Source organism: Chrysochloris asiatica, unplaced genomic scaffold (assembly GCF_000296735.1).
Source record: "Chrysochloris asiatica unplaced genomic scaffold, ChrAsi1.0 scaffold00004, whole genome shotgun sequence".
In the NCBI taxonomy this organism is placed as follows: Eukaryota; Metazoa; Chordata; class Mammalia; order Afrosoricida; family Chrysochloridae; genus Chrysochloris; species Chrysochloris asiatica.
In genome coordinates, this window is record NW_006408522.1 from 3,155,254 (window position 1) to 3,166,289 (window position 11,036).

Consider the following 11,036-nt stretch of genomic DNA (forward strand, 5'->3'; position numbering starts at 1 on the left):
TCAGGAGGGAACAGTCGCTGGAGAAGGATATCATGTTTGGTAAAATGGAGGGTGAGACAAAAAGAGGAAGACCCCCAATGAGATGGATTGGCCAAGTGGCAGCATCGATGGACTCAAGTGTGGCAACAGTAGTGAAGTTGGCCCAGGATTGGACATTGTTTAGTTCTGCTGTGCATAAGGTCGCTATGAGTTGGTGCCAACTTGATGGCACCTAACAACAACAACAATGCTACATATATGTGTGTATATATATATATATATTCCCATAAAGATTTACAGCCTCGCCTGGGGACTCTTGGGCCCAGAGTCAGTGGAGTGGCCACGGAGGACTCGAGAGGAGAATGGAGCTACTGGCTGACGGGAAGAGAGGACATATGCACAGGGAGCGCCCACACTTGCAGATGATACCCACGTGACCTGGACCGGATGACTGGATGATCGGAGCTCAACCAGGAGAGGAAAGAAGAGGGGGAAAATAAAAAAAGAGTGAGCTGATACAGTCTGATGAACTTGACCTATACCTATGGAGCAGCAACTCAAAAGAGGGAACAAATCCTCACAGCAAGAAACATTCACACATACCCCCACACACAGAGTAGGGCGGCTTGGACAGTGGATACTCAAATGGGGCGGGGGGCAGGACTACAAAGGCAAGAAGTGACTGGTTTACAAGCTTTCAAGAGGGAACCTGGTGCTAGGGAGCATGGGGGAAGGCAGAACCTCCAGTAGGTACTATTCAATCTGTCTGGGCGGAGTGGATGAAAGGAGATACAGATGGGTAACTCGTGATACTGTAGGGAATAATGCTTATCAGGATGGACTATGAGGGTTGGAAATGCAAAGGTGGAAGTTTTGTAACAAGGAAGGGAGTGATTAATTCTCCAGGATAGGAGCAGAGGCCTCTGGGACCATCAACGGAGAAGAGCCGAGAGCAGGACCCTACCCAGAGAAACAGAGATGTCTGAGAGAGACAGAGATGATGACGGGGAGTGAAGCGACTGGGGACTTTGGACCCAGAGAGGGAAAGGGACTGTGGGCCGAAAACTGGGGGGAGGAGGAGGAAGTGTAGGGGGCGGGTTTCAGGGATATACCCTTTGGGTGGTTGATGCATGGAGGGGATTGGAACCATGGCAATGAGATGATATACGATGAAATGAATGTAAAACTAAAGTCCTCCCATGTAAACTATCATATAATTCACAATAAAACATTGAAAAAAAAAATTTACAGCCTCGGAAACCCTATACAGGATCCACTATGAGTTGGAACCGACTCCACAGAACACCACCACCACCACCATGTACATATGTGAGGAGCTCTGGTAGCATAGCGGTTACAAATTGGGCTGGTAACCTCAAAGTCAGCAGTCTGAAACTACCAGCCATTCTGTGAAAGAAAGCTAGGCTTTCTGTTCCCGTAAAGATTTGAAGTCTCAGAAACCCTATTCAGCGTCTCTATGAATTGGAACTGACTCCATGGCACACTACCACCACCACCACCATACATAAATGGGGCCATGAATATATACAAGGGGGCTTCAAAATGTTCGAGGAGAAATGGAATCTAAAGATAATGGAATTTTTCCACGAACATTGTGAAGTGCCCTTTTATGTGGTCAGACATTGCCTGAGCGGATGTTAAGCAAAACAAGTTGTACTTCTGTATTCCTGCTTGGGATAAGACCCTAGTAATCATTTCCACATTTGCTGCCAATGATGCACCTGGTATTGGGGCCAGGCCTCCCACAACTCACCCCAGCTTGGGAACAGAGGAAAGAGGAGGCCCAGGTGTCTTTCCTGTTGGCTTACACCGCCCCCACCTCTCTTCTCCTACTTAGACTTCCTGAGTAGCTGTGTCTCTGACCTCTCCAGCCCTCTTTCTTGGTTTCCAACCACTTGGTCTGCCCACTTCTCTTCTGTCTGACTTTCTCATCTTTGGAGCCATGTGAGTCAGTCCAGTTTCCCTGGGTTTATACCTTCTGAGGTGATTCTGGAAAAAAGGGGCCCGTTAGGTAGAGAGGGGTGTGAGCCAATAAATGTGCCCATTCACACTGGAGTGAGTGCGCTGAGCAAGGTGTGTTCATTGTCATGTTGTTGTTGTTGTTAGGTGCCATCGAGTCAGTACCAACTTATAGTGACCTTATGCACAGCAGAACCAAACACTGCCCGATCCTGGGCCAACCTCACTACTGTTGCCACATTTCAGCCCACTGATGCTGCCACTTTGCCAATGCATCTCACTGGGGTCTTCCTCTTTTTCTCTGGCCCTCCACCTTACCAAACACGATATCCTTCCCCAGTGATTGGTCCTTCCTGACAATATGTCTGAAGTAGGAGCGACGAACTTCATTGTCATAGTTAAATCATTTGTAAGGGTGAGTACAGACTATTATGAAATCAAAAAATGAATGCCAACAGTTTGCTAGATCACAGATCTTCAGAGACGGTTTCATGAAATCAGTATTATTTGTCCTTGTCTGTCAGTGAATCATTTTATTTCCCAGCCAGATCTTGAGTCCTTGTGTGGCACTATAGGATAAACACTGGACTGCTAGCCACAACGTCAGCAGTTCAAACCTACCAGCCACTCTTCGGAAACTATGAGTCAGCTCTGACTTGATGGCACATAACAACAAGAACAAGACCATAGTCTTGACCAGCCAAACGCAAACATGAAAATATTCTCTCTGCTGCTACAAGAGAATAAAACTCCAAACCCTCATTTTTCAAAATTATTCAAAATAACTATAGCTCTTGAGGTTTTTTGGACTAATTTTTAGAAGGCAGTTGTTAGTGGTTAGGTCTGAATTTCAAATAAATGTAAATTTACTTTCAATATAACCAGTAAGTCCATCTGCTTTTTTTTAAAATGTTGCTGTCAATCAAAAGTCTTACTGACTCTGTTTCAGCAAACCAATGGCAGAGTTCTTACCTATAAGACCGAGTAGAATGGCCCCAGAGGGTTCCCTAGGTTGTAATCTTTACAGAAACAGACTGCCACATTTTTTTCCTATGGTGTGGCTGGTGGGTTCAAACCACTGACCTTCAGCTTAGCAGTCTAGCACTTAAACACTGCATCACCAGTGCTCCTTATAAAGTCCTTCAAGAGTCTTGTAAGTAGGTTACAAATTCTCGATGCTTCATTTACTTGGCAAGTTTTGTTTTGAGGGTCCAGCTCTGACAAAATTGAAAATTCAGAATTTGTAGAATTTAAATAACAGTGGTAGAGCTATGAATATTAGAAGCAGGAGGTAAGTGAGAGAGGTATTTTGAAAGTGCTGACATCAAGGCATTGATGCATTTCTCAGAGGACTGTGCCAAGCGTCCATAAGCACTTTCCCACAAGGCCTGTCCTGACTACTCCATTAGGAGGGGAGGCTCCTGTTTCCTGATATTAAATGATGCAATGCTCTGAGCCTTCCTTTCTTTTTTAAGCTTATGGTTTCCCGGACCAGTGGTCTGGTGGGAAATAGCACTGAATAGGGAGTTAGGAGGCTGGGTTCCCCTTCCAATTCTGTTATCTGCAGGCTGTATCAACCTGGACAAGACGGTTCCCTTTCTGAGCCATGTGCAGAGAAGGAAATTGAAGCTTTGTTGACCATACCTGACCATCTTTGTGCTGGTCCTATCACAGCTAAACAGTTGGACATAGGACATTATCATAGAATGTTAAGCTGGACAAGACATTAATTAGTTGGACTCTGTCATTTCCCCAGAGAAAGGAAGGGACCTGTGTCCAAGGTTACACAGCTAATTAGAGGCAGAACGAGATTGAACCCACAACCACTGAGTCCAGTCTGACTCACAGTGATCCTAAAGGACAGAGTCGAACTGTCCCATTGGGTTTCCAAGGTTGTAAGTCTTTACAGACACAGCTACCATATCTTTCTCCCCTGAGGCAGCAGGTGGGTTCAAACTATCAACCTTTTGGTTAGCAACCCAACACTTAACCCACTGTGCCACCAGAGCTTCTTTCAGAATGAGATTAGAAACCAGGTTTCTTTACGCTCAATTCAAAAACTTGAAAGGAAGTACATTTCATCTCCCTTGTATCACATAAGGAGCCCTGGTGATACAGTGTATTAAGCACTACACTTAATCAGGCGTTCAAGCCTCTAGGTTCTCACAGGAAAAAGATGAGACAGTCGCTTTCATGAAGAAACCCTAGGAGTAGTTCTACTCGATCCTGTAGAGTTACGATGAGTCAGAGCCTAGTTAAAGGCAATGGGCTGTTTTTGTTCTGTTTTGTTTGCAGCACGTATCTCCCAGACATGTTGCCGAGTTCAGGCTCCATCCTATCCACTCGTCAAACCTACTCTGGGTTAAGAAGTTATGACCTTCCTCTCTTTGCACGTAAAATTCTGCTCACACCAGTGTCTTCTCTGAGACCTAAAATGTGCAGGCTTTGAACCAATCCTTCCCGGCAAACTCACCCTCTAAAAGCAGGAGAGAAATGGGGTCATGCTCTCAAGTTACCCTCACCTTGGAGTCTCCTCAAGGAATAAGAAACTTTGGGCTGAAATTTTCTCAGAGATCACTTAATTTCATTTTACAGGTTATTGAATCATCCAATGAATTTAGCATGAAAGTCCCAGCCAGAGTAAGAGGGTGAGGGTGGGGGATATGGGCAGAGAGATTCATGGGAAGAAACTTCTGGGCTGGATTGGAAGTCCTGGCATTTGGTCTCTGGTCAACACAGAGAGGGAGCTCTGCATCTAGGGCTGGCCTGCCAATGAATGAGTTGTTGTTGTTACATGCCATCGAATCGGCTCCAACTCATAGCAACCCCATATAGGGTTTCCAAGGTGAGTTTGAACCACCAACCTTGTGATTTGTAGTCTAGCGCTTGTCCTACAGTATCATACCAGGACTCCAGTGAATAAGTAGAAATCCTATATTCTCCAACATTAAAACAATTAAAAATCCCTCTTTCTTCTTAAACCCAATCCAAGGCACCCACAGCTTGGAATGTGAACAAACAGGATTAAATAACAATGAGGGTGCCAGATAAACTCTAGACACCATGTGCATGGAGGAGATTAGCATTTTTCCCCTGCCCAGTACCTCCTTGGACAGTCTCCAAAGCCCACCTCAAATGCCATTTCCAAGGATCCAGTCAGAATAACCCTGCTTCAAATCTTGCTGCGACCACCTATTTCCTGTGTGGCCTTGAATGAGTGGGTTGGGCTTCTGTTTCCTCCCTTACAAATAGGGGGTCATAATAATAACCATTTTATAGAGTGACTGGGTTGAACCAAGGTCACACTTGCAAAGACCCCAGGATCAGGCCTGGCAGAAAATAGGTACTCTGTAAATGTTGAATGAATAACAGAACCAGAAACACTCTCTCTTGAAGTCTGACCCAGAACTTTCTATTCTTCAAATCTGGCTCCCCCTCATCCTTGTTCACTTCAGAGGGGCCAGAGAAGCCTGGCCAGCCTGTTCTTACCTTGCTGAGGTCTCCCAGAGCCATGACCTTGACCATAGGCCTCTGGTTGAGCTGTTCCTTCACCCAGAGCTCGATCTGCTTGTTCCATTTCATGGTGAATACATAAAGGGCATAAGCCAGCAGCAGCAGCAGACTCTCCCACCAAGCAATGAGGCTGTCTAGGAAGAAGAGGATGAGCATCATCAGGTCAACGATGTAGAAGGAGACATCACGGAACAAGGGCCACCAGGTGAGACTGAGAATCTCCCGGGAGAAGAGGGCACAGGTGCCAATGACAAAGAGGATGTTGAACACCATGGATCCCACGATGGTCCCGATGCCCACGTTGCTGTGGGAGATGAAGACGCCGATGAGGGAGGTGAACAGCTCAGGGGCAGAGCCCCCAGCAGCCGTGAACGTGGCGCCTGCCACATCCTCAGAGATTTGCAGCTTCGCTGTGATGATATCCAGGGCTGGGACAAAGTATTCATCACACACGATGGCCAAGGCCACAAACACATACATCACGCCAAAGACATGCAAGACCACCCAGCCCTGGCGCCACTCTTGCACGCTGAATAGGTCTGAGGGGTACTCTGCCTTGGGGTGGAGGTCTGGCTCACTAGGGGGCAGCACTGAGGGACTGAGACTGAACTCCTCTATTGTAGGGAAGGGGAAGGGGGTGGTGGACACAGCTAGCTCTGGCTCCACAGTCATACAGGGACGGATCTGGGTGGTCGGATTTACCCTGACCCTGGGGGTCACTGAGGTGCTGAGTGCTGAGGAAGCTCTCCTAACCTGTCCTCGGAAAGTGGTGGAGGCTATTCCACTGGATGGTATATTCGTTCTGGGTGAGGGATTCCTAATACTCCAAGAGGCAATAGACGATTTGATTTCTGCTGGACTGCTGGCTGACCTGATGTTTATGGTCACTTGCCCCTCAGAGGTGACTGTAGGCTGCAGGACTACTCTCTGGGGAACTGTTGGGGTGTTCTTTCCCACTAACCCCCAGAATTTGGTTGAGCTGTTATTTCCCATTCTTCTGGGCGTAGTCAGGGAGTTCTTTTCTACTCTACTCCTTGGAGAAGTCAAGATGTTCATTTTTACTTCATTTGTCAGGAAAACTGGAGTGTTGGCATCTACTCCCTTGAGAGTAATTGAAATATTTTCCTCTACTGTTCTCTTGAGAGTATTGATTGCCACTGTTTTGTAGGTTGCCATAGTTTCACTATCTTTCACTGTCGGTCTAGGAGTGGTCACATGACTTTCTTTCAGTGTCATGGGTATGAATGAAGGATAACTGTCTACTGTTGTATCAGGTGGGGATGGAATATATTTTTTCACCTTTTTCCTGACTTGAGTTGGTTTGTAGCTCTTCATTTCTCCTCTGGATGTTATTGGGCTATAACCCTTTACCGTTTGTCTGTTTGAAGTTAGGATGTAATGATTCAACACAGTTGAATCTGTAGTTGAAGTGTGTTCCTTCACTCTTTCTGTCCCTGTTACTGTAGGGCTGTAGTTCTTTTGGAGGATTGTTGGAGTGGTGTTGGCTGCTCTTCGGGGTGAATGGTGGGTGTTCTCCATGATTATGCCAGTTGGTGTTTTCTCCCTGCTCATCATGGCTTGAGGTACCAGCACCTCACCCTTCAGTTTAAAGCTAGTTTTTGGAGGGTCACTGCTCACCATGATCATCTCAACATTGAAGAGGTCCTGAATGGCCAGTTTTGCAGGATGTTGGGAAGAGACTGCTTCCCACAGTGGAGGTAAACCCCAGGGGCTCTTCAGATGCTGGTAGGTGGAGCCAGTAAGCAACATTCCCAATAAGAAGAGGAGGCAACTCCAATGAAGCCTCTTTGGCCATAGTAACCGTCTCTCTGGCACCCACATCCTGATTAATTTCCCCATGATGGCCAATTGTGTCTGGTTACAAAAGACTTCTCGTTTTGTCCATGAGGGATGCTCTGGGCTTTGGGTTCATGATTAGAGAAGATCTCACCATGAAGCCCAGTCATGTGGTATCCACAAACCTTAAAACAAAACAGGTTATTTAACCTTAAGAGGAGAGCTGGGACCCATCACACCCTCATTTGTAAAAAAAAAAAAAAAAAAAAAAAGTAGAAGAAAGCTCAGGAACACAAAAGTGTCTTATAGAAGCTTTTCCCAGTGGGGGGCAGTGGTTTCTGGTGAAGCAAAGTTACTCTACCCCCTGCTCTAGAAGGTAATGCCTGCTCTTGGGGAAGAAAAGAACTTGAGGGTGCTGTATGCTATTCACCCTTTCTATGTGGGCATTAGCAGCCTGAGTTCTTGAGTGCACTGTGGAGTCCATCCAGTTCTCCCTGGGATCCCTGAAAAATGTCTGTTAGCATACTTTAGGCTCCAGTCCTGAAATTTTGAAGCTCAGTCTTCTATAATTGGTGCCCCAGGCCACAAATCTCACCTAGTCAAAGGTAGGAAGGTGGGAGGAAGCTATGATTTTAAAGTTTAGAACCAAAGAAGATGCAGGATGCATTCACATTGCAAGGAAAATTAAGGTTCCACTTGTTTGTTTGTGTTTCTCTGTTTGTTTCTAGACAGCTGTAAAATGATTCCACTATATCAACCAAAGAGGCCAAAGCTTGAAGATGAATATCGTGGAGTCTCCCAGACAGTGTGGTATGGTGGGAGGAATGGCAGTATGGACTCAAAGGCCTGGATTCCTAGTTGTGCTGTTTACCAGCTGTGCTACCCTGGACAGGCGGAACCTGACCATGATAACATATATGTTGATTACACAAAGTAATACATCTACAGAACCAAGTGCTATGCAATGGTTAGGGTGTAAGAGGGAAGAACATTAAAGGTCCTCAAAAATTATATGTATAAATATTTTTAAAAACCCTTAATGTATAGAAAAGGAGCTTTGACAGCATAGTGGTTATGAATCGGGCTGCTAACCTAGAGTCATCAGTTCAAAACTACCAGCTGTTCCACGGGAGAAAGATGAGGGTTTCTGCTCCCATAAAGATTTACAGCCTCGGAAACCCTGTACAGGGTCATTATGAGTCGGAACCGACTCCACACCACATAACAACAACAAACAACAGATGGCACTTAACAACAACAACAACAATGTATAGAAGGACATGAAGTCTAATGCATCCAAATATTTGATACAACTCTAATGAGTGTTCACAGACTTACAGAAATAAAACCAGAAACGTTTGATTTTACATATGATAACAATGTATTTGAAGTGAGCTGAGTAACTCAAAGAATCTTAGTGTTAAACATTAAACGTAGAGAGAATTGCAGACACTGCCTAGTGCAACTCCTCATTTGAAACATGAGGAAAACTGAGGTCCAAAGAGAAGAAATTTGTTCAAAGTCACACAGCTAGTGAGTAGCAGAGCAGATGACACCTCAGGCTTTCCAGCAAACCATACTAGTTAGAGATGCAATGTAATTGTTGTAAAAAGCAAACGAAGGCTAGCAGAAGTAAGGAGTAAGTGAACTTCCTTTTTATCCTTGATTCCAGTGAGATGCACTGGCAAAAAGGCAACATTAATGAGCTCAAGTGTGGCAACAATTGTGAGGTTGGCCCAGGATGGGCAGTGTTTCATTCTGTTGTGCATAGGGTTGCTATGAATTAGAACCGACTCGATGGCACCTAACAACAACAACAACAACAACAACAACCGGCTCCCTACAGCCACCCTGCTCCCTGCCGTGAATACAACATTTTGTGCTAAGCCCACCTGAATCTCCTAAAGTCACTTTAAAGGGTCCCTCTCTGTTGGGTAGAGCTGAGCTGGCACCCCAGCTGACCCTCCTACTTAATCACACAATTTACCTTCAAACTTCAACATCTGGGGGCTCTTCTCAGTTCTGGAAACTCATCAGAATTCAGAGTCTCAAAAAGTGAGTCTGAAATTGGCCAGCCGGTAATACCCCATTCTCTTAGCCACCCCCCTCCCCGGTGAGAAATGAATCCTATTCACAGCAGGGTCAGGTGTGAAGGGCATATCAGGGGAAAAATATCCAATCCCAGCTAATACCTGCCTCCTCTAAGAAGCTTATCAGGGCAATGTGCAAGTTCTGGGTCCCAGTGCCTCTGGCAGAGCCTGAGGGTGTGGAGCTGCATCAGGGAGGCAGATGGGGGCTCTCTGTGGGCCCCTGAAGCTGAGCAAACTTCTCAAGGTTGTTTCTAAACTAGGGGAATAGTAGGTGGGCCAGAGTGTCCCTGCTTAAACCTGTTGCCATCAAGTCAATTCTGACTTGCAGTGGCCTGAGAGGGCAGAGTGGAACTCTTCCATGGAGTTTCCGAGGCCGTAATCTTTAGGGAGCTGACTACCAGAGGGACTGGAAGGTTCAAACTGCTCACTTTGGGGTTAGCAGCCAAGCCTTTAACCACTGCACCATAGCACGGTTCCTTTTTCCTGCTTTTCTTCTTCTTGTTAAGAAGGTTCTGACTCATAGCAATCCTGTATAGGGTTTCTGAGGAGCAGTTGGTGGATTTGATCCACCAGCCTTGCTTATCCTATAGTGCTACACCAGGACTCCATTCCCTGCTTAAAAAACCCACTGCCATCAAGTTGATTCTGACCCTATGTAGGGTTTTCGAAGCTGTAAATCTTTTCCAGATCAGAAAGCTTCATCTTTCTCCTTCAGAGTGACTGGTGAATTTGAACTGCTGACCTTTCAGTTAGCAGCCCAACATGTAACCCATCACACCACCAGGACTCCTTTGTAACAACTCATAAAGCTTTCTAAGAGACAGAGAGAGTGCCTGGGGCTTAAGAGTTCAAAAGACCTAGGTAAGCATCTAGGATCTGCTGGTTACTTTCTAGCTGTGTGATTGGAAATGTAACTGAAATGCACATATAAAAATAATAATACATGTCCTTATGTGATTTGCTGAATGTAAAACTGATGATCCCTCTGCAAACCTTTACTCAATTCACAAGAAAAAGTTAAAAAAAAAAAAAAAACTCATTTTACTTATTTGTAGGGTGGATATAAGAATCAAAATAAAAGATGAAAGGAAGAACAAACAAGATGGTGGATCGGGTGGATATGCAGCGAGGAGCTCCGTCAGCAACAACATAGAATACCCAACCAAGCAGGCTCAAGGGATGCTCCCAGAACTCTGAACCACATATAAAGGAATATTTATAAGGTTGGAAGGTTTACAACTGGGGGAATTTGTGGCAGAAGCAAGAAGTCCATTGCTTTCTGGTTTGGGACGCTCAGCTGCTCCAGGGGCTGCCATCTTGGGTGAGACCAACCAGAGGAAGGATCGGAGCGGCCACAGATGCCTGGCAGAACCACAGAGATAGGGGTGTGGACATTCTTTTCTTTTGGTGTCTGTTCATTGGTCCCTTGCTGTCTGAGCACCTCCATTCTGGTGACTATAGGGGTGCCTGAGTGAGTGGGCTCCCCAGCCCCACCCTCGGAGGATTCTACTACGCATGCGCACAGATCTCCTCAAAATTTAAAAAGACAGTTTCCACTTAAAACCAAATGGCCACAGCCATCACTGAACTCTTTATAACTAGAAAAAAGGCTTGAACAGGGATTATGGAGTGGGACAAGCTGACAAAAAAGGAAATAGGCTGAAAATTAAATCCTAA

The 11,036-nt window shown here is 45.6% G+C and overlaps 1 protein-coding gene across 1 annotated transcript in view; it reads right to left on the reverse strand.

The window, feature by feature from the left end:
* Positions 1-7,332, reverse strand: part of SLC24A1 (solute carrier family 24 (sodium/potassium/calcium exchanger), member 1) — a 31,642-nt gene extending 24,310 nt beyond the window's left edge. The window contains 1 exon segment of the mRNA XM_006831843.1: positions 5,449-7,332. Within this exon segment, the coding sequence (XP_006831906.1) occupies positions 5,449-7,332 (1,884 nt within the window).
* Between the last annotated feature and the right edge of the window lie 3,704 nt (positions 7,333-11,036).